Source organism: Coregonus lavaretus, assembly GCF_964263955.1.
Source record: "Coregonus lavaretus genome assembly, chromosome: 6".
NCBI classification, from domain to species: domain Eukaryota; kingdom Metazoa; phylum Chordata; class Actinopteri; order Salmoniformes; family Salmonidae; genus Coregonus; species Coregonus lavaretus.
In genome coordinates, this window is record NC_139993.1 from 45,163,735 (window position 1) to 45,188,745 (window position 25,011).

At 45.0% G+C, this 25,011-nt stretch overlaps 1 protein-coding gene across 1 annotated transcript in view; it reads right to left on the reverse strand.

Annotated features, from left to right (window-relative positions):
• Positions 1-25,011, reverse strand: part of suco (SUN domain containing ossification factor) — a 72,662-nt gene that overhangs the window by 21,624 nt on the left and 26,027 nt on the right. The window contains exons 2-4 of the mRNA XM_084163005.1: positions 8,923-9,046; positions 6,160-6,258; positions 5,729-6,081 (exon numbers count right to left, since the gene is read on the reverse strand). Of these exons, the coding sequence (XP_084019131.1) occupies positions 5,729-6,081; positions 6,160-6,258; positions 8,923-9,046 (576 nt within the window). The remainder of the gene's footprint in view (positions 1-5,728; positions 6,082-6,159; positions 6,259-8,922; positions 9,047-25,011) is intronic.

Consider the following 25,011-nt stretch of genomic DNA (forward strand, 5'->3'; position numbering starts at 1 on the left):
TCATTTAGCAGTGCACTCATCTTAAGATAGATAGTGGGACAACCACATATCACACAGTCATAGTAAGTACATTTTTCTTCAATAAAGTAGCTATCAGCATAGTCAGAGCTAGTGAAGGGGAAAAGAGTCAAGTGTCTATTCACTAAAGGCTTTTTGAGGAGAGGGTGCAAGGGGGGTGCAGTGGGATTATTTAAGATACTCTGTGAAGAGGTAGGTTTTCAGATGTTATCAGAAGATGGGCAGGGACTCTGCTGTCCTAGCTTCAGGGGTAAGCTGGTTCCACCATTGGGATGCCAGGACAGAGAACAGCTTGTACTGGGCTGAGTGTGAGCTGCTCTCCTGTAGGGGTGGGAGGGCCAAGTGACCAGAGGTGGAAGAACTGAGTACTCGGGTTGGGGTGTAGGGTTTGAGCAGAGCCTGAAGGTAGGGAGGGGCTGTTCCGTAGGCAAGTACCATGGTCTTGTAGTGGATGCAAGCTTCTACTGGAAGCCAGTGGAGTGTGAGGAGTAGCGGGGTGACATGGGAGAATTTGGGAAGGTTGAACACCAGGCGGGCTGCAGCGTTCTGGATAAATTGCAGGGGAAACCGTGGAGTTGTCAACCGTGATGGAGAGGTCTTGGAGCGGGCAGGCCTTCCCCGAGAGGAAGAGCAGCTACGTCTTGTCAAGGTTGAGCTTAGGGTGGTGGGCCGACATCCAAGCGGAGATATCTGCCAGGCACGCAGAGATGCGTGTCTCCACCTGGGTGTCAGAAGGGGGGAAGGAGAAAAGTAGTTGAGTGTCATCCGCATAGCAATGATAGGAGAGACCATGTGAGGATATGACGGAGCCGAGTGACTTGGTGTTAAGGGCTGCACGATAGATCGTTTCAGCATCGACATTGCGATGTATGCATCCGCAATAGTCACATCGCAGAACGTGCGATTTAGTAAGGTAAACATATATCAGTCTACAATATATATATTTTTTAAATGTTAAACTAGCATTATATCTGTCTGATATAACGTAATTTACTCCGATTTATGGGTTATTGGATACACAGTTTATTATTATTATTTTAAACACGGAGTTGGTTGCTGCACGTGGTTGCCATGCAGGCTCTGCTTGCGCGTGATGAAATGATGAGCGAGGAACAGGCAAAAAATACAGAAATTGAGAATTTGGTTGCAAAAATAAATGCATCGTCAATTATATGGAAATATTTCGGCTACAGACAGGATGATGTTGACCAAAAATAGGTACTTTGTCGAGAGTGCCTTGCAATTGTTGCCACAACACGAGGCAACACAACCAATTTGTTCGATCATTTAAGGCGGCACCACAAATCTTCGTATGATGAGTGCAAAGCATCTCAATGCCCTCCAAAGCAAAGATCAATTTCGGATGCGTTTGCCAGTATTACACCATACGAGAAAGGTTCCAAACGGCAGAGAGAAATCACAGATTCAATACAATTTCACGTCGCCAAAGACATGGTACCAATTAACACGGTTACCAAAGAGGGTTTTAAAAACATGATCCGGTCGCTTGACAAGCAGTATGTAATGCCATCACGCAACTATTTTTCTCAAGTTGCCATCCCAGAGTTGTATGAGAAATGCAAGACAAGTTGAAACAGAGCTGTCACAAGTGGAATATTATACAGCAACAACGGACTTGTGGTCCAGCCGGACAACGGAGCCCTACATAAGTCTGACCGTACACTTTATTAATGAGGACTTCCACCTGGAAAGTCGCTGTTTGCAAACTGCATTTTCCCCAGAGGATCATACATACAGTGGGGAGAACAAGTATTTGATACACTGCCGATTTGCAGGTTTTCCTACTTACAAAGCATGTAGAGGTCTGTAATTTTTTATCATAGGTACACTTCAACTGTGAGAGACGGAATCTAAAACAAAAATCCAGAAAATCACATTGTATGATTTTTAAGTAATTAATTTGCATTTTATTGCATGACATAAGTATTTGATCACCTACCAACCAGTAAGAATTCCGGCTCTCACAGACCTGTTAGTTTTTCTTTAAGAAGCCCTCCTGTTCTCCACTCATTACCTGTATTAACTGCACCTGTTTGAACTCATTACCTGTATAAAAGACACCTGTCCACACACTCAATCAAACAGACTCCAACCTCTCCACAATGGCCAAGACCAGAGAGCTGTGTAAGGACATCAGGGATAAAATTGTAGACCTGCACAAGGCTGGGATAGGCTACAGGACAATAGGCAAGCAGCTTGGTGAGAAGGCAACTACTGTTGGCGCAATTATTAGGAAATGGAAGAAGTTCAAGATGACGGTCAACCACCCTCGGTCTGGGGCTCCATGCAAGATCTCACCTCGTGGGGCATCAATGATCATGAGGAAGGTGAGGGATCAGCCCAGAACTACACGGCAGGACCTGGTCAATGACCTGAAGAGAGCTGGGACCACAGTCTCAAAGAAAACCATTAGTAACACACTACGCTGTCATGGATTAAAATCCTGCAGCGCACGCAAGGTCCCCCTGCTCAAGCCAGCGCATGTCCAGGCCTGTCTGAAGTTTGCCAATGACCATCTGGATGATCCAGAGGAGGAATGGGAGAAGGTCATGTGGTCTGATGAGACAAAAATTGAGCTTTTTGGTCTAAACTCCCGCCGTGTTTGGAGGAAAAAGAAGGATGAGTACAACCCCAAGAACACCATCCCAACCGTGAAGCATGGAGGTGGAAACATCATTCTTTGGGGATGGTTTTCTGCAAAGGGGACAGGACGACTGCACCGTATTGAGGGGAGGATGGATGGGGCCATGTATCGCGAGATCTTGGCCAACAACCTCCTTCCCTCAGTAAGAGCATTGAAGATGGGTCGTGGCTGGGTCTTCCAGCATGACAACAACCCGAAACACACAGCCAGGGCAACTAAGGAGTGGCTCCGTAAGAAGCATCTCAAGGTCCTGGAGTGGCCTAGCCAGTCTCCAGACCTGAACCCAATAGAAAATCGTTGGAGGGAGCTGAAAGTCCGTATTGCCCAGCGACAGCCCCGAAACCTGAAGGATCTGGAGAAGGTCTGTATGGAGGAGTGGGCCAAAATCCCTGCTGCAGTGTGTGCAAACCTGGTCAAGACCTACAGGAAACGTATGATCTCTGTAATTGCAAACAAAGGTTTCTGTACCAAATATTAAGTTCTGCTTTTCTGATGTATCAAATACTTATGTCATGCAATAAAATGCAAATTAATTACTTAAAAATCATACAATGTGATTTTCTGGATTTTTGTTTTAGATTCCGTCTCTCACAGTTGAAGTGTACCTATGATAAAAATTATAGACCTCTACATGCTTTGTAAGTAGGAAAACCTGCAAAATCGGCAGTGTATCAAATACTTGTTCTCCCCACTGTACATCCTGTATTTTTTCATATCGCAATATATATCGCAGAAAAACTAAATATCGCAATGTCAGTTATTTCTAATATCGTGCAACCCTACTTGGTGTATAGAGAGAAGAGGAGAGGGCCTAGAACCGAGCCCTGGGGGACACCAGTAGTGAGAGTACGTGGTGCAGACACAGATCCTCTCCACGTCACCTGGTACGAGCGGCCTGCCAGGTATGACGCAATCAAAGCGTGTGCAGAGCCTGTGACGCCCAGGGTAGAAAGGAGGATCTGATGTGTCGAAGGCAGCGGATAGATTTAAGAGGAGAACAGAGGAGAGACAGTCAGCTTTGGCAGTGCGGAGAGCCTCCGTGACACAGAGAAGAGAAGTCTCGGTTGAGTGACCCGTCTTGATGCCTGACTGGTTAGGGTCAAGAAGATCATATTGAGAGAGATAGTGAGAGAGTTGGTCAGAGAAGGCACGCTCAAGTGTTTTGGAAAGAAAAGAAAGAAGTGATACCGGTCTGTAGTTTTTGACGTCAAAGGGGTTGAGTGTTCGTTTCTTGATGAGGGGAGCGACTTGGGAATTTTGAAGTCAGAGGAATGCAGCCAGTGGTCAGGGATGAGTTGATGAGGGAAGTGAGAAGGTCTCCAGAGATGGTCTGGAGAAGAGAGGGGATGGGGTCGAGCAGGCAAGTTGTCGGGCGACCAGACCTCACTAGCCTCATGATTTCCTCTGGAGAGAGAGAGGGGAGAAAGCGATCAAGGCGTAAGGTAGTTTTGTGTGAGTGGGACCAGTGGACTCATTAGGCTGAGTGAATGAGCAGCGGATGTCATCAACCTTCTTTTCAAAGTGGTTGACAAAGTCGTCCGCAGAGGGAGGAGGTGGAGCATTAAGGAGGCCGGAGAAGGTGGAAGAGAGTTTCCTTTCCTAGGGTTAGAGGCAGAAGCTTGAAATTTAGAGTGATCGAAAGTGGCTTTAGCAGCAGACACAGAGGAAGAGAAGGTAGAGAGGAGGGAGTGAAAGGACAATAGGTCCTCCGAAAGTTTAGTTTTCCTCAGTTTTCGCTCAGCTGGCAGCAGCCCTGTTCTGTAAGCTTGCAATGAGTCACTCAGCCACGGAGCAGGAGGGGAGGGCCAAGCCGGCCGGGGGGAAAGGGGACAGTACGAGTCATAAGATGCGGAAAGGGAGGAGAGTAGGGTCGAAGAGGCAGAATCAGGAGACAGGAGGGAGAAGGATTTAGCAGAAGGGAGAGATGATAGGATAGAAGAGGAGTGGGAGAGAGAGTAAAGATTGTGACGGCGTATTACCATCTGTGTAGGGGCTGAGTGGTTAGGGTTGGAGGAAAGGGGGACAGAAAAGGAAACAAAGTAGTGATCAGAGACCTGTAGGGGGGTTGCAGTGAGATATGGTAGGCGAACAGCCTCTAATAAAGATGAGGTCAAGCGTATTGCCTGCCTTGTGAGTAGGAGAGGACTGGGAAAGGGTGAGGTCAAAAGAGGCAAGGAGGGGAGAGAAAGAGTTGGAAAGAAATTAATCGAAGGCAGACGTTGGGAAGTTGAAGTTGCCCATTACGAAGAGCGGTGAGCCAACGTCAGGAAATGTGTTTATCAAGGTGTCAAGCTCATTGAGGAACTCCCTTACGGCACCTGGTTGGCAATAGATTACAATGTTAAGCGTGAGTGGACAAGTGACAGTGATAGCAGGGAATTCAAATGAGGAGTTGGACAGGTGGGTGAGGGAGAAAATAGAAAGTCTCCATTTAGGAGAAATTAGTAGCCCTGTGCCACCACCGCGACGACCAGATGCTCTTGGACTATGAGAGAAAACTTAGTCAGATGAAGAGAGCGCAGCTGGAGTAGCAGTGTTCTCTGGGATAATCCATGTCTTTGTCAGGGCAGCATAGGCTGAGATGAACTCGGAAGTTCCAAACGCTGCCTGAGACCAGGAATTCTACATTGTGTGCGCAGGGTACACTAAATTAGAAGGGTTGCAGCCAAGGTGTGGGGAGCGTCCGTAAAGCCTACAGGGACAGGAGCGAACTGAGATAGAATACACACACACACAGTTGCCAAAGCTACAAAAGAGCAAAATGAGATCATCTGAAAAATAACTAGGTAAGATACTCAAGTGAGAGAGTGATGTGGAGCCTTCCTGCCCCTTAATCCTGGTTGATGTGTCAACAATCATCTTCAAGTTATGAGCAGTCAGAAGTTCACACACCAACTAGGCTATTAAGAAGACAGGCAGCACTTAAAGTAGATGGCCCTAGCTAGCAAAAATAAAGTACTAGACAAAAACAAATTAAGACAAAAATTATACTCATCACTCCTGGAGATATCAGGAGTCCTCTAGCTATAGAATGAAGCATCTTACCTGGCTGGGGAAGGGATGTGAGAGGTAGAGGTAGCTGTGTGTTGGGGGTCTTCTTTGGCAGGGGCTGGGATGGGTTCTGCCAGGGCATCACTGGGGGTCTCGGCCGGGGGGTCTGTGGAGGCTTGGTCCTGGGCTAGGTCATCGCTGGGCGGTGGGGTGGAGGAGGAGGGTGGAGTTGCCTGGTCCTGGAGGGGAGGGGGTTGTGTATCGGGATCTGGGTGTGTGTGGGTGTGTGTGTGAGGCTGTGTGATTTGTGTGCGTGGCTCAGCAGCAGCAGCGGGGGCTTCAGGATCAGTGTGTGGTTCTGGGGCTGACCAGACCTCTTCCACTACAGGCTCCTCCTGATTCACAGTCTGGAAAACACACACAACAGTTCAATTCTCATTCCGTGTGTGTCTGTCTGTGTGTGTGTGTCTCTTTGTGTGTGTTACCTGTTCAGTGTTGTGTGTGTTGGGCTCCTCTAGTGCAGCCCTCTCTGTCTCCAGTCCCACGTCGTAGGAGGATTGTGTGTGTGTCCTCGACTTCTCCATCTGGGGCACAGTCACACACACCGTTAGAACAGGAACACACACAGACACAATTTGAATAGGAAGTTTGAATTCAACAGAAACTATGGTAAACTGAAGTAGACTTTCACCGGAGGACATGACAGAGAATGATAAAGAGGAACACCCCAAACAGGAGAATGAGTTATCTTCTCAGGTTGAGAAGTTCTTTGTTAGACTGAGGGCCAGAACTAAAGGCTGTTCTATAAGGGACTGACAGCACGGCTCCGACGTCACAGACAGGCCTGTTTGCCATGTGCACATTGACAGTATGCCAGCATGCAGCAGGCTAGTACTTACATGCCCACGGAGGAATAAATATGTGTTAACATAGCAGCCCTCCTCACTCCTCTCCCTCAGGTCCCCAGGTTTGAGTTGTGTGAGGATATGGGCTGAGACAGTTTAAGAGGGATTAGTCTTTATTTGGCTAATACTGTGAAAACAAAGACTGAGTGAGGCCTAGTGGGGTCTGGGGGAAAGATGAATGAACTGTGGCCTGCCCCTGGTCTGACCTGGCCCAGGCCCTGGCCTACATACATTGCCTTCGGAAAGTATTCAGACCTTGACTTTTTCCACATTTTGTTAAGTTACAGCCTTATTCTAAAATGGATTAAATAATAATACAATCTCAGCAATCTACACACAATACCCCATACTGACAAAGTGAAAACAGTTTATTTTATATTTTATGTCTGCTAATTTATCAAAAAAACTAAACAGAAATACCTTATTTACATAAGTATTCAGACCCTTTGCTATGAGACTCGAAAGTGCATTCTGTTTCCATTGATCATCCTTGAGATGTTTCTACAACTTGGAGTCCACCTGTGGTCAATTCAATTGATTGGACAAGATTTGCAAAGGCACACAACTGTCTATATAAGGTCCCACAGTTGACGGTGCATGTCAGAGCAAAAACCAAGCCATGAGGTGAAGGAATTGTCCGTAGAGCTCCGAGACAGGATTGTGTCGAGGCACAGATCTGGGGAAGGGTACCAAAAAATGTCTGCAGCATTGAAGGTCCCCAAAAACACAGTGGCCTCTATCATTCTTAAAATGGAAGAAGTTTGGAACCACCAAGACTCTTCCTAGAGCTGGCCAACTGGCCAAACTGAGCAATCGGGGGAGAAGGGCCTTGGTCAGGAAGGTGACCAAGAACCCAATGGTCACACTGACAGAGCTCTAGAGTTCCTCTGTGGAGATGGGAGAAACTTCCAGAAGGACAACCATCTCTGCATCCCTCCACTAATCAGGCCTTTATGGTCGAGTGGCCAAACGGAAGCCACTCCTCAGTAAAAAGGCACATGACAGCCCACTTGAAGTTTGCCAAAAGGCAACTTAAGAGTCTCAGACCATAAGAAACAAGATTCTCCAGTCTGATGAAACCAAGATTGAACTCTTTGGCCTGAATGCCAAGCGTCACGTCTGGAGGAAAGCTGGCACCATCCCTATGGTGAAGCATTGTGGTGGCAGCATCAATCTGTGGGGATGTTTTTCAGCGGCAGGAACTGGGAGACTAGTCAGGATCGAGGCAAAGATAAACGGAGCAAAGTACAGCGTTATCCTTGATGAAAACCTGCTCCAGAGCGTTCAGGACCTCCGACTGGGTTGAAGGTTCACCTTCCAACAGGACAACAACCCTCAGCACACAGCCAAGACAACGCAGGAGTGGCTTCAGGACAAGTCTCTGAATGTCCTTGAGTGGCCCAGCCAGAGCCCGGACTTGAACCCGATCTAACATCTCTCGAGAGACCTGAAAATAGCTGTGCAGCAACACTCCGCATCCAACCTGACAGAGTTTGAGAGGATCTGCAGAGAAGAATGGGAGAAACTCCCCAAATACAAGTGTGCCAAGCTTGTAGCGTCATACCAAAGAAGACTCGATGCTGTAATCACTGCCAAAGGTGCTTCAACAAAGTACTGAGTAAAGGGTCTGAATACTTACGTAAATCTTCTTTTTTTAATACATTTGCAAATATTTCTAAAAACCTGTTTTTGCTTTGTCATTATGGAGTATTGTGTATAGATTGATGAGGGGAAAAAAACTATTTAATCAATTTTAGAATAAGGCTGTAACGTAACAAAATATGAAAAAAGTCAAGGGGTGTGAATACTTTCTGAAGGCACTGTACATTATTGTTATGACAATCTCAGGAAAACACACCATGGCCGGGCAATCAAAACAATAACAACCAATGGTAAGTCTTACATAACTCTTCAGTCAAATCCCTCCATCTCTAGTCAGAGGTCAGGAACACATATGACCACACACACACACACACACACACACACACACACACACACACACACACACACACACACACACACACCTCTCCTCACAGTCGGTCTCCTGCACTCCCCAGGCCAACTACTACACTCAGTATGGCCTCTCCTCATCCCCGTCTTTCACCACATATAGGCCTACACAACCCTCTCCCCCTCTCTTAACACATATTCACACTCATGGCTTTGTTGAACTGCTAGGTCAGAGGAAAATGAATGCACAGTTCAAACGACCAATTGGTAAACTCTGGTCTGATCATTATCCTTTCTGTCTGAAACCCCATAGACACAGTAACTGTTTCTAGGTGTAGTAGTGGATTATTAGCCTGGTGGTCCAGTCTGTCTGTGCTTTAGCCAACTCCTCACCTTGTGGTCCGTCCTGTGGTACTGCTCATGGTCATGAAGATGCTCTGGGGGGCTGCTGTCTCCACTAGACACACCTGGACCTGACGAGCTGTGCTCTGAACAACAAACATGACTTCTGGGGTACCTGGGAGACAGAGACAGGGTCAGTAACACACATTGAACAATACACATGACAACTGGGGTACCAACAGTGACGTGTGTGTAAAAACAAATAAAAACAAACCTCTCGTTACAAGTGCTTTGATCTAGACTCCCTCTGGAGTTTGAACTGTACAAAGCAGCCTTCCCTCTTCACTGTAGTCTCTCGCTCACTCACAGTAGTCTCTCTCACACTCACAGTAGTCTCTCTCACACTCACAGTAGTCTCTCTCACACACACACACATACAGAGAGAGAGCTTAGCGGGTCTGGCTCATTGTTGTCCCTTTCTAAGCTGCTCTGTCACTGTTATCTTCAGTGTGTGTTCTATTACAGCGCAATGTTCTCCCTGTCTAATATGCCCCAAAAGTCGCTGATCTTATTCCAGTAGTTTGGCCTGGTATCAATGCATGCTGTTATTAACCTGCAGTAGAATAATCCCTCAGTGGGCTTACAGGTGAGGAGTGATGGGGAGTCCAGTGTTTCCCCTATATTCATTTAGCAGCGGCGGGCTGCCACTCCCCAATTATTATTATTATTTAATTTTTACAAATAATTGTCATAATTGTAAAACGTTTTCAGTGTAAAATTAAACGACCAAAACCAGATATAAAGTGTGTAGAAAAATGTATATGGCTATACATTTTTAAATAAGATCATCTTTGAGAACTAACAACCACCAAAATAAAAACTAGACACTCAGGGAGAATAAAACATGTAGAAAATGTCATGGCATGGGGCCACCATTGATTTTGTTATAATGTTTCAGTCACTCAGATAGCATAAGAACAAGGCATAAACCATGGCAAAATGTGTAGAATTGCAGGAAATTCATTTTAAAACAACTATATTTTGTCTCTCCAGCCCCCAACCCCCACCCCCCTGGACAAAGGGAGTACTGGACACTGAACCGAACCAAGCCAAACTACTGTAGAACTGCCCTGCAGCCTGCAGATGCCATCTCTGCCACTGGATTCCTTATTTGGTCTTAGTACTAGAGAGAAAGTCTGGAAAGGTCTAATATTGCATAAGAACACAACATATAGAGATAAACAGGAGAGAAAAGGAGAGAAGTAGAGCAGGGTCTTTTTGTGTTTCTTATCAGAGGGGTAAAGGCCGGGGTGATGTGGCGGGAGAGGAGGGAGGGTCCCTGGGGTGTGTGTGTGTGTTTAGGGCTTAATGGGCGTGGGGCCTGCTTGAACATGTCCACAATGTTCAGCTTCACACACACACTTTAATTACATGTTTGTTACATGAATTAATTTCCCCCAGGCCGGCCTCTGTTTGAAGCCCACTATGAATCTAAACAACAGCTGTACGCTGCAATTGTCACCTCACACACACCCCTTGCTCTGAAACCGGAGAGCTTCACCTTGACCACTCAGACATCAATGTCAGGCCACACACACACACACACACTATCTGGCCTGTTTAAGCTATTAGTTTGATGGCAGGACCTGAGAGGGTTCTGAGAAAGGTGAATGTGTGTTGTTTACCATGGTGAAGTTAAGGACTGATCCTTTAGGCTAATCAGTATAGAGCATAACATAGGTCTGTAATTTCACTCTATTTACCTTGACTGATGCACGCGTCCATACTATACACATCTTTCTCCTCATCCTCTACAGAGCACATGATCCATGCATCTAATCATCCAAGCATCCAGTGCTGATGCTGTTGCAATGAGGGCCTATTCACATAGCATCACCACCTTGTACATACATACATACATCCAGCCCTAGCTCTAACCCGACGCCCCATAGGCAGAGAGATGATATATGGCCGTGTGGGTAGGTAATGTAAGAGGCAGCATACAAAAACAGACCATAATATGAGCCGTAGGGTGGATATAGCCACAGCTAAACTTAGAGCCATAGCTTTGAACTATGTACTGCCTCAAATGTCACATACGTGAGGGAGAATGGTTGATGTGCGTCCAGGGGGGTGGGGTGGGGATATACTGTATGCTGACAGGCCTATGGGTTAGAGCAGGGGTGTCAAACTCATTCCACAGAGGGCCGAGTGTCTGCGGGTTTTTGTTTTTTCCTTTCAATTAATACCTAGACAACCAGGTGACAGGAGTTCCTTACTACACTGAACAAAAATAAACACAACATGCAACAATTTCAAAGATTTTAATGAGTTACAGATCATTTAAGGAAAATAGTCAATTGAAATAAATTCATCAAGTCCTAATCTATGGATTTCACATGACTGGGAATACAGATATGCATCTGTTGGTCACAGATACCTTTAAAAAAAAAAATGTGATTGTGGCCTGTGGAATGTTGTCCCACTCTTCAATGGCTGTGCGAAGTCGCTGGATATTGACGGGAACTGGAACACGCTGTCCTACACGACGATCCAGAGCATCCCAAACATGCTCAATAGGTGACATGTCTGGTGAGTATGCAGGCCATGGAAGAACTGGGACATTTTTAGCTTCCAGGAATTGTGTACAGATCCTTGCGACATGGGGCTGTGCATTATCGTGCTGAAACATGAGGTGATAGCGATGGATGAATGGTGCGAAAATGGGCCTCAAGATCTCGTCATGGTATCTCTGTGCATTGAAATTGCCATCGACAAAATGCAATGGTGTTTGTTGTCCGTAGTTTATGCCTGCCCATACCATAACCCCACCGCCACCATAGGGCACTCTGTTCACAATGTTGACATCAGCAAACCGCTCGCCCACACACGTCTGCCATCTGCCTGGTTCAGTTGAAACTGGGATTCATCTGTGAAGAGCACACTTCTCCAGCGTGCCAGTGACCATCGAAGGTGAGCATTTGCCTACTGCAGTCGGTTACAACGCAGAACAGCAGTCAGGTCAAGACCCTGATGAGGACGACGAGCATGCAGATGAGCTTCCCTGAGATGGTTTCTGACAGTTTGTGCAGAAATTCATCGGTTGTGCAAACCCAAAGTTTCATCAGCTGTCCGGGTGTCTGGTCTCATATGATCCCGCAATTGAAGAAGCCGGATGTGGAGGTCCTGGGCTGGCGTGGTTACACGTGGTTTGTGGTTGTGAGGCCGGTTGGACGTACTGCCAAATTCTCTAAAACGACGTTGGAGGTGGCTTATTGTAGAGAAATAAACATTAAATTCTCTGGCAACAGCTCTGGTGGACATTCCTGCAGTCAGCATGCCAATTGCATGATCCCTCAAAACTTGAGACATCTGTGGCATTGTGTTGTGTGACACAACTGCACATTTTAGAGTGGCCTTTTATTTTCCCCAGCACAAGGTGTAATGATCATGCTGTTTAATCAGCTTCTTGATACGTCACACCTGTCAGGTGGATGTATTATCTTGGCAAAGGAGAAATGCTCACTAACAGGTCTGTAAACAAATTTGTGTGCAAAATTTGAGAGAAATATGTTTTTTGTGCATATTGAACATTTCTGGGATCAGCACATGAAACATGGGACCAACACTTTACATGTTGCGCTGATATTTTTTTCCTGTGTAATTAGCGACCTTAATTCATCAATCAAGTACAAGGGTGGAGCGAAAACCTGCAGACACTCGACCCTCCGTGGAAAGAGTTTGACACATGTGGGTTAGAGTATATTGTCCAATCCCACATCAACCCCTATTCCTACATGCTCGTGTAGATCTAAGAGGATTTAAAAGGTAATATGGCACAAATTCCACCTAGCCAATCGGGGGTTGATTTGGAATTGGGCGAGTCATCTCCCTTTGCTACTTTCTTCAAACCCAACAACCAGCAGAGTGAAATACCATGAGGTAACATCACCATGAGGGGCTAGTAGTGGGTAGAAGTTCACCTTAGACTTAAAAACCCTTTGAACTGAAGGCTCTGACATTTACCCTTACATAGCTTTTAGCCATATAGACTAGACTTCTACCCCCATCTGCATAGGCCTATAGGCTAGTCTAGACCTCGTTGTGACCTAAACAGACTGCCACGGTAAAGATAGTGGTGGCGGCAGGAGTGTTTATGTCACAACGTGTCTGAGGAAGTCCTGGACAGGGACCACTGAGGGAGTGATGTCACAGATGAATGACCCCAGAACCGTTTACAACTGGAGTTAGTAAATCTGGATTGACAGTTACAACTAAATTAAAACCTAATCCCCATTAAACGGCCTCTGATCCCAGAAGCCTTGCATTTCTATAACACTTCACACGCTCACTCGCCTCTCCGCTTGATGGGACTTCTCTTAGAGAGCTGCAATCATCACACATATAATAACAAGCCAAGTGGCCGGCTGACATTTCAGTCACTACACAAAAGAAAATCAACACAATTTAGGTTCACATGATTCTTCTTAAACCATTTATACATAAATATAATTTATGTGGCGCCGTAAAAGAAGTGGGACAATAAACCCCAAACTAAAGTTGTAAACCATTCGTGCTGTACAGTGTACAGTTATACTGTACTCTATACTGTACTCTAGCTAGACCTAGCCTATCTGTTGGAATGACATACTAGGGCAAGCTATAGCATATAAAAAGTACTGAGAAATGAAACTCTGGTTAGAGTAGTAGTAGTTCACACTGAGTAAACATTCTAACAGAAATTTGTTTCCATGACAATCTACAAAACTCTTTGGCGGAGAAAATGTGTGTGTGTGTGTGTGTGTGTGTGTGTGTGTGTGTGTGTGTGTGTGTGTGTGTGTGTGTGTGTGTGTGTGTCAGGGTTTCCGTTAGCCAGTAATAGTCGGCTTGAGCCCCCCCAAAAATAATTAAAAGCCGATAAATAAAATAGCTGACCAATTATTTCGCATTGCGAAATAATGCTTTTTAGCCTATTCATTGACGGAAATACATTTGACTGGTCATGTATTTATAGGTTAATTTGCATAATTTAGTGGAATTAAATTGGCGAGTGCACCGTATATTTGTTATAAATCGTATTTATCACACGTACAGCAAACAAATACAGAGCACTTGAGCAGAAATTCTGTCAGACAGCAGGAGAGCTGCTGCTGCAGCATCTCAAACAGCAAATGCATCGGAAGGCAGGCTTTATCAGCGCTTCACACACCACTTTGCAATGAGCTGGAGCCAGTATGCATTTTGAAAACATACTGTATACTTAATTGTTTGAAACCTGAACGTTATACTACGAGGCATGTCTTACCTTGCTTCAAAGTAGCCTAGCCAAAATCAGACCATATTCATGAAGGCAATTAATTTATATAAAACTTTCTTTCATTGTCCTAGACATATTAGCAACACATGCTAGTTGTTGCAAATTAGATCTCCCCTCTTTCTAACTGTCTAACATATATTTTTCTCTCTGTCACATGAAACCGCTCGCATGTGCGGTGCCCTTTTGACAACAATTTTCCCCGCTAATTGTGGTATGGAATGAACATTTGAGTGTAGCCTACTGCCTTGTACGCATTGCTGCACTTATGTGAAGAAATAATAGTTGATCAACATGTTAAGCTAAACATTCAGATCTGTTGCATCAGACTCATTGCTTTTTAACATTTTCTTTATGTAGCCTAGGCCTACTGGTTGTATGAATTTGGGCTCTATCTTCCCACAACTGTCCCCGAGTCTGTTTGGAATAGGCTATTTCTCGACAAGCTGACCAACGGAATAAGTAAACTTTTCTACTATGGGGGATAGTAGATTGACATAGGCTAGTGATTTTGCTGTTCGTTACTCATCTTGTTGCCTGAGGAAAAGTAAATGTAGACAGTTATTCTAAGACCTTCAAAGTGCGCTTCAGAATTCAGTAAGGAGGACAGTACATCGTTCCATGTTCTGTTAATATGAATGACCTAAATCTAAAATGTGATTTCTGTCATTCTGAGCACCGTGGACGGACGCTATAATCAGGTTACACACCCAAAGCATATGGGTCCGGTAAATTTCTAAAATGCAGGACTGTCCCACACAATCCGCTACAAGTGGTCACCCTTGTGTGTGCATGCGTGTGCGAGTGGGTGTTGTACTAGCTACTGAAGTCTGATCATCCCACTGCAGCATACAGCACTAGTGTGGACAAGGCTCTACACAATGTGTGAATCATACAGTGTTCAACACAGTCCAGTTTGACAGGGAGGCTGACTGACTAGTGACTAGTGAAGAGGCCAGGTGTGAGGAACTGAGATTAGCCAAACCGCTTCTAGTCTGGTAAAGAAGACACCTGTCTGCACCTCCTCATTACTTAAAAAAGTCCTCCACACAAGGGTGGAAAGACACACTGTAGAAGTCAACTGTAACCATCTCTAGTACGCTACAGGAGCGAGAAACCCTTTTATGAATACAAAGTAGGAAGTTAGGAACAAGTTAGAAACTCCCTTCCCTGACCCCCAAACTCCCCGCTTTAACTAAGATGAATGGATAAAGAGTTGAGTGTTGACACATTCCTTCTCTTAAAGGAAGAAAAGAGAGAATCAAAACGAGGGGAAGAAAAGGAGGGGCAGGAACGTAACCTCTGCTAGACGGAGCAGCTTTTGGAGAGGAATGTGAGCTAGTTCTGGTCGTTATGTAACGAGTGGAGAGGAGCACCCTGTAGACAAGAGAGAGGGAAGGGGGGGAGTGAGAGGTGTAGGTTGAAGTTACCCCTATAGACACTGATCTAGGGTTAGTTTAGCATTTCCCCCACTAATGGTTAAGTTTAGGATTGGGGAGATGATCCGAGATCCTATCTAGCGGAAACTACACCCCGGAGCTGGGAAAGAGACCAGAGAGGGGAGAGGAATGAGATTAGAAGAGAGACTAGAGAGGGGGAGGGAGAGGAAAATAGCAATTTTTGTTCCTGTAGTCAGTCAATGTCGGTAAAGAGGGAAGAGCCTCAGGCATTAAACTGACTCAGCACATTGACACCTACAGATGAAGTCGTACGTTTACATACATCTTAGCCAAATACATTTAAACTCAGTTTTTCACAATTCCTGACATTTAATCCTAGTACAAATTCCCTGTCTTAGGTCAGTTAGGATCACCACTTTATTTTAAGAATGTGAAATGTCAGAATAATAGTAGAGAGAATTATTTATTTCATCACATTCCCAGTGGGTCAGAAGTTTACATACACTCAATTAGTATTTGGTAGCATTGCCTTTAAATTGTTTAACTTGGGTCAAACGTTTTGGGTAGCCTTCCACAAGCTTCCCACAATAAGTTGGGTGAATTTTGGCCCATTCCTCCTGACAGAGCTGGTGTAACTGAGTCAGGTTTGTAGGCCTCCTTGCTCGCATACGCTTTTTCAGTTCTGCCCACAAATGTTCTATAGGATTGAGGTCAGGGATTTTTGATGGCCACTCCAATACCTTGACTTTGTTGTCCTTAAGCCATTTTGCCACAACTTTGGAAGTATGCTTGGGGTCATTGTCCATTTGGAAGACACATTTGCGACCAAGCTTCAACTTCCTGACTGATGTCTTGAGATGTTACTTCAATATATCCACAAAATGTTCCTTCCTCGTGATGCCATCTATTTTGGGTAGTGCACCAGTCCCTCCTGCAGCAAAGCACCCCCACAACATGATGCTGCCACCCCCGTGCTTCACAGTTGGGATGGTGTTCTTCGGCTTGCAAGCGTCCCCCTTTTTCCTCCAAACATAACGATGGTCATTATGGCCAAACAGTTCTATTTTTGTTTCTTCAGACCAGAGGACATTTCTCCAAAAAGTACGATCTTTGTCCCCATGTGCAGTTGCAAACCGTAGTCTGGCTTTTTTATGGCGGTTTTGAAGCAGTGGCTTCTTCCTTGCTGAGCGGCCTTTCAGGTTATGTCGATATAGGACTCGTTTTACTGTGGATATAGATACTTTTGTACCCGTTTCCTCCAGCATCTTCACAAGGTCCGTTGCTGTTGTTCTGGGATTGATTTGCACTTTTCGCACCAAAGTACATTCATCTCTAGGAGACAGAATGCTGCGTGGTCCCATGGTGTTTATACTTGCGTACTATTGTTTGTACAGATGAACGTGGTACCTTCAGGCGTTTGGAAATTGCTCCCAAGGATGAACCAGACTTGTGGAGGTCTACAATTAATTTTCGGAGGTCTTGGCTGACTTCTTTTGATTTTCCGATGATGTCAAGCAAAGAGGCACTGAGTTTGAAGGTAGGCCTTGAAATACATCCACAGGTACACCTCCAATTGACTCAAATGATGTAAATTAGCCTATCAGAAGCTTCAAAAGCCATTACATCATATTCTGGAATTTTCCAAGCTGTTTAAAAGGCACAGTCAACTTAGTGTATGTAAACTTCTGACCCACTGGAATTGTGATACAGTGAATTATAAGTGAAATAATCTGTAAATCTTGTGTCATGCACAAAGTAGATGTCCTAACTGACTTGCCAAAACTATAGTTTGTTAACAGGAAATTTGTGGAGTGGTTGAAAAACAGGTTTTAATGACTCCAACTTAAGTGTATTTAAACTTCCGACTTCAACTGTACTTCAAATCAACAGGTGTAGACCTTACCGTGAAATGCTTACTTACAAGCCCCTAACCAACAATGCAGTTAAGAAAATAGAGAGTTAAGAAAATATTTGCTAAATAAATTAAATAAAATAACAATAATGAGGTTATATACAGGGGTTACAGGTACTGAGTCTATGTGCAGGGGTACAGGTTAGTAGAGATAAATTGTACATGTAGGTAGGGGTAAAGTGACTATGCATAGATAATAAACAGCGAGTAGCAGCAGTGTAAAAACAAGGGGCGGGGTCAATGCAAATAGTCCGGGTGGCCATTTGATTAATTATTTAGCAGTCTTATGGCTTGGGGGTAGAAGCTGTTAAGGAGCCTTTTGGACCTCGACTTGTCGCTCCGGTAGCAGAGAGAACAGTCTATGACTTGGGTGACTGGAGTCTATGACAATTTTTTTGGCCTTCCTCTGACACCGTCTAGTATATAGGTCCTGGATGGCAGGAAGCTTGGCCCCAGTGATGTACTGGGCTGTACACACTACCCTCTGTAGCGCTTTACGGTCGGATGCCGAGCAGTCGCCATACCAGAGATGATGCAACCGGTCAGGATGCTCTCGATGGTGCAGCTGTATAACTTTTTGAAGATCTGGAGACCCATGCCAAATCTTTTCAGTCTCCTTCACGACTTTCTTGGTGCGTTTGGACCATGATAGTTTGTTGGTGAGGTGGACACCAAGGAACTTGAAACTCTCGACCCCCTCCACTACAGCCCCGTCAATGTGAATGGGGGCGTGTAGTCACTATGGTGTTGAACACTGAGCTGTAGTCATTGAACAGCATTCTCACATAGGTGTTCCTTTTGTCCAGGTGGGAAAGGGAAGTGTGGAGTGCGATTGAGATTGCGTCATCTGTGGATCTGTTGGGGCGGTATGCGAACTGGAGTGGGTCTAGGGTTTCCAGGATGATGGTGTTGATGTGAGCCATGACCAGCCTTTCAAAGCACTTCATGGCTAACGATGTGAGTGCTACGGGGCGGTAGTCATTTAGGCAGGTTACCTTTGCTTTCTTGGGCACATGGACTATGGTGTTCTGCTTGAAACATGTAGGTATTACAGACTTGGTCAGGGAGAGGTTGAAAATGTCAGTGAAGACACTTGCCAGTTGGTCCGCGCATGCCCGGAGTACACGTCCTGGTAATCCGTCTGGCCCCACGGCCTTGTGAATGTTGACCTGTTTAAAGATCTTGCTCACATCGGCTACGGAAAGCGTGATCACACAGTTGTCCGGAACAGCTGGTGCTCTCATGCATGCTTCAGTGTTGTTTGCCTCGAAGCGAGCATAAAAGGCATTTAGCCTGTCCGCCCTTGCTCTCTTTTTTCTCTCCATCTCTCTGTCTGTTTTCTACTCTTCACAGGGGGCCTAGCCAACAGGTAGACATAAACCCTGCCACTGCTCATACAGACAGAGAGCTTATGTTGGAGAACACGCACACAGTGGGGGTCTGGAACTACTGCAGAGCAAACCCTGAACTGATCTGGAACTACAGGACAGGTAATATGCCGAATGACCAGATCCCACTTGGAATCTGTCCAGTTCTTACAGTTCAGTGCAGATTAAGGAAAGGAGACGGAAGAGGAAGCTTCAAGCTACTTTAGAGTATTGAGATGCAATATAAGGTGATTGTGATTGGACCCTGAAACTCCTGGCTCGTAGTCCTAGTGTCACATTTGGACAAATTACAGACATTGTTTAGAAAGGGTTTGGCATTGTGGTTGAGCAGACAGATCATCTGATCCAGAACAAAATGCCAGGGGTGTTTTTCCCTGCTCGCCTCAATGCACCCTCTCTCGGTCTCTCTAACACACAAACACCAGTTATGGCCATGGTTATGGCCAGCCAAATCCCCTGATATTTCCTGTTGGGTTTAGGGCAATACAAAGGGCCAGAGAGGGAGAGAGAGAGAGAGAGAGAGAGAGAGAGAGAGAGAGAGATGGGACTACAGGGCATAGCCTACTGTACCAACAGACTGCACTCAAAACACAGACACACCAAAGCCTGTGTCCAGTCCACTATTAACAATAGAGATCAAATAGAATGTGGAGGGAAGATGAATCTTCCGGCATTAAGATTTATTTGACCTGCCCTTACCCTGACATTCCCACCCAACACCACAACCTTTCTCTGACCTAGTCCAGTCTGATCTAGTCATTTGTTCAGAGAAAGTCCTGATGTGGTTCTGATAGATCAGGGAGGGTTGTCTGTGACTCACTGTTTCTGCTGGTGTCAGCACCACCTGGTGTGATGGCACACAGCGGTGTGTGTGCTCACAGTTGCGCCAGACGTTATTAACACAGTTTCCTTTATGAATACTAACTGAAGACCTGTATTCCCAGCTCCAACCTTCCCAGATAACCCTGCCAGTGTGCCTGATAAAAGGTATAGGACCACCACACTGACCTTCCTCCCTCCCTCTGTGTACACACACCTCACTGCATGACAACACTCACGTAAGCACAGGTGTCCAAACCCAAGGACAGTGTATTGCATCCCACTTTGTTACTGGTTTCCTTCTTTCTTCATTTATTTTTTGTAGTTTTTGATATGTCCATTTTGTTTAAACGTATGTTACTGTTGTCTTAGGCCTATAAGGCCCTATGTAAAAAGGGGAGGTCACAATTCTGTTTGTACACTTGTTTACATTGATATACTTCTTAATAAAACTTATTTTAAACAAGCCATTACACATTATCATGGAATTGTATTATTTTTTATTTATTGTTATGACTTTATAAATATGAATCTACAAATTAAGAAATGCCAGGTTTGAGAGGATCCGTCGCATTTTCGTAATGACATTAACGCACGTCAAAATTATTATTTTAAAATAAAGATATGCCTTTGGGCTCCCGAGTGGCGCAGTGGTCTAAGGCACTGCATTTCAGTGCTTGAGGCGTCACTACAGACCCCCTGGTTCGATTCCAGGCTGTATCACAACCGGCCGTGATTGGGAGTCCCATAGGGCGGCGCACAATTGGCCCAGCATCGTCCGGGTTTGGCCGGGGTAGGCCGTCATTGTAAATAAGAATTTGTTCTTAACTGACTTGCCTAGTTAAATAAAGGAGAAAATAAACGCCTACCTTGTCCGTTGGCTTTTCTGCATATAACATTTTTTAAATATGGAACCTATTTCGATGCACAAAACCATTCACACAAAGTCCATTCACACAAACCCTACTGCTGCGGTCATTTGATGGCAGTGGCATTGGCATATGTTCTTCAAACAGAGGATGCCGCGATGAGTGAAATAATTCAGCCTAAGCTACTGAAAATAGGCCTTTTACATTTACATTTTAGTCATTTAGCAGACGCTCTTATCCAGAGCGACTTACAGTTAGTGAGTGCACACATTATTATTACATTTTTTCATACTGGCCCCCTGTGGGAATCGAACCCACAACCCTGGCGTTGCAAACGCCATGCTCTACCAACTGAGCTACATCCCTGCCGGCCATTCCCTCCCCTACCCTGGACGACGCTTGGCCAATTGTGCGCCGCCCCATGGGTCTCCCGGTCGTGGCCGGCTACGACAGAGCCTGGATTCGAACCAGAATCTCTAGTGGCACAGCTAGTACCTGCGATGCAGTGCCTTAGACCACTGCGCCACAATATTAAATCATGACAGGAGCGTTAGATTTTTATTAAAGAGATGGAATCCTGACAGGCTACCAGCGTATGTCAGACACAACAGCAAATTTCTCCTTTCCTTAAAACATTTTAAAAAACCTAGGCCTACCTTAGGCTTTACGAACATATACGGTAATGAACTGACAAGGAAAGTATGAAGAGCAGAGAGACAGCTATGCGATAGTATGAAGATGGAATTGACAATCATTCAAATAGAAACAAATACACGCAACATGTCCATATCCTATTTATCAACGTTGATTACTCTATAAAGTAAGAAAAGATTCCGTATCAAATTATACCATGCCAGGTTGGAGAGGAATGGCACATTGGCCATTTGACACAACATTACCGCATTATAGGCCTCAAAGCCCGAACAACCATGTCGATTGCTGTTGAATAATTAACGGTCACATCCAACCTTTTTTTTAAAGACAGATTTATATACAAGCAAGCAATGAAAACATGCCTTGTATAAAATAAAGTCCACACATCAAACAATGTTTTTACTGATTTTAAGTGCCATTGCCTATTGGCTACTGCTTCTACACCCACACACATCTAGCGGATTAGCTGCTTGAGCATCAAACGACAGTTGGAAAGAGGATGAGATGTAGACAGTTCAATAGACAGACTAAGTTAGCAAAACAATTGCTACCTATAGCATGAGATAGGGCAGGGCTGCACAGCAGGGTTATTTACTCACAGCTAAGCTCATTACTGATACAGCCACTCCTATTGTCATTTGATAGGGTCTGCATAGAAAGAGAGAGCGAGAGAGAAGGGAGCCACCAGCTAGCAGGTAGATGGAGGAGGGAGAGATAGCTAATATAAGAGGGAGAGGAGGGATAATAGAGCATCCATTAGCTGGCAGTGAAGGAGTTATTTCAGGGTGTGTGGACGGAGTATATGGAGAGTGACTGAGGTCACTGGGGCGGATGGTAGAACACTCTTTGGGCTGTAATGGGTTGGGTTATGTAGTGGGTTAATTTATGATGCTGCTGTAGAAGTTTGAATGGCTTTTAGTGGCTGTGATGGGGTTTAGCCTAGCTAATAGAAAAAGCAGAACAGCAGAACCTTTAGGCCTCTAGAGCACTCCTGACATCTAGTTCTGCCATTGTTAGCTAACATTTCTCTGAATATCATATTAGAGAAATACAGTTACTATAGTTGGAAGTCATACATATTGAATAGCATAGTTAATAGCCCGAAGTCTGATGCCATTTGGAACCGTTCTGTTAATATTTGTGTGTGTGCGTGTGTGTAGCCCTGAAGCTGGAGAGGAGTCTTGTGATGCTGTCCGCTGGAGCTCAGATTAGATATGGCTGACTCTGGGTTCAGTGGGTTGTGAGAGGCAGGCAGGGAGGGAGTGGTGCTGAGAGGTGCATCAGAGTAGAGACAGTAGGGAACAATACTACAATGTCGGTGGCATTTCTATAAACAAACCATATTTTTCCACTCCAGTATTGGAGTTCCTTAATGGACACCAAAATAAGATGACAAAGGAGCTAATCAAATGGTGCCTATGATCAGTACTTAGTCGTGGTATATTGGCCATATACCACACCCACTCGGGCCTTATTGCTTAATTCAACTCTGCTACTGTGGTACAAATCCATCCATCAATGACTACAATTTAACAACAAGAGCTGCTCTGGTGCGTGTGCCTGCATGCTCACGCACGGGTGTGTCTAGCATGTTAGGGAGCAGTTCCGGGTCGTGAATCCTGATGTCACAGACAGACAGACACAGATAGAGAGCGAGAGACAGAGAGAGAGTGAGAGGGGTTAACAACAATAAAAACGTACATTGCAGACTTCTGTTGAGTGACAAGGCAGGAGATCACAGATCAGTCTCTCCCCAAAACAATTATTTTGTGGTTTGGGGAGAATAAGCCTTTCCTAGATCTGTGATTGTCCAGTCAACAACAACCTTTACTCTCTACTCCTACAGACTTCTGTATACCTCAAGAGTATAAACCTCAGAGGTACTGCCATCCCTACAGCACACCATGCCAACAGCACAACCCAAGGGAGGGAGAGAGAAAAAACAGGACTCAGGGACTGCCTTGAATGCATAAGGGACATCCATATCTCTGTCAGACTATGCCATTACCAGCTCCTGGGGCACGGGCACCCTCACTCTGTCATGCCCTGCTGGGATAGGTATTGCTACAGTTTCAACATGAGAGGAAACAAACCGGTGACTGCCACAGTCTTAACATCAACAGCTCTTATCAGCTCTGATACTATATTGATAACACCCTAGTGGCAGGAGGGAACTCTTATAAAAAGGAAAAACCCACACTCACTGAAATATTCTTTAAGTTTAATGTATTTTTTTTGCACCTGGTCAGAACAAACGGATGCGTTTTGGGGGAAGCCTTCATAAGCGTTCAAGTATATGGCTTTTGAACCCGGCGCCCAAAAACATTTTGTTACTACAAACATTTGAGCTGAGCACACCAATTCCTCTTTCTAGGAAGGAACTCTCCCCATCAATTAATTAGGGACAGGAGTCTTCCTGACCACATGGCCAGACCAGGACAAAACGCTGGGACCTATTTGAAGGGATTGGGAAAGTATTCAGCTGACAGACAGGCTAGTCGGGTAGAAGGGTTCACTTGTTGTTAAGCCCTTTGTCCTGGCTCAAGTCCTCACTGTCATGGTCACCTATTCTGTAATGAATTGATTGGATCAACCCTTCTTCCTCTATCCCCCATTCTTCTCTTGACAAGGTTTTTGCCATAAAGAACAATGTGTTCTCAGTCAGACAACTTGCTAGGCACATTGGAACCAATGGAATAGACTCAGAAGGGCAAACTCTGCAAGCCAGGCAAGCTACACCATGAGTAAGCTGTACACACCTCAAATATTTTTAAATACGTATTCCCCCCTACAGTTAAAGTCAGTGAATATGAGTCAGACAATAGCCCACCCATGACACATACAGTGGGGGAAAAAAGTATTTAGTCAGCAACCAATTGTGCAAGTTCTCCCACTTAAAAAGATGAGAGAGGCCTGTAATTTTCATCATAGGTACACGTCAACTATGACAGACAAAATGAGGAAAGAAAATCCTGAAAATCACATTGTAGGATTTTTTATGAATTTATTTGCAAATTATGGTGGAAAATAAGTATTTGGTCAATAACAAAAGTTTCTCAATACTTTGTTATATACCCTTTGTTGGCAATGACACAGGTCAAACGTTTTCTGTAAGTCTTCACAGGGTTTTCACACACTGTTGCTGGTATGTTGGCCCATTCCTCCATGCAGATCTCCTCTAGAGCAGTGATGTTTTGGGGCTGTCGCTGGGCAACACAGACTTTCAACTCCCTCCAAATATTTTCTATGGGGTTGAGATCTGGAGACTGGCTAGGCCACTCCAGGACCTTGAAATGCTTCTTACGAAGCCACTCCTTCATTGCCGGGCGGTGTGTTTGGGATCATTGTCATGCTGAAAGACCCAGCCACATTTCATCTTCAATGCCCTTGCTGATGGAAGGAGGTTTTCACTCAAAATCTCACGATACATGGCCCCATTCATTCTTTCCTTTACACGGATCAGTCGTCCTGGTCCCTTTGCAGAAAAACAGCCCCAAAGCATGATGTTTCCACCCCCATGCTTCACAGTAGGTATGGTGTTCTTTGGATGCAACTAAGCATTCTTTGTCCTCCAAACACGACGAGTTGAGTTTTTACCAAAAAGTTATATTTTGTTTTCATCTGACCATATGGCATTCTCCCAATCCTCTTCTGGATCATCCAAATGCACTCTAGCAAACTTCAGACGGGCCTGGACATGTACTGGCTTAAGCAGGGGGACACGTCTGGCACTGCAGGATTTGAGTCCCTGGCGGCGTAGTGTGTTACTGATGGTAGACTTTGT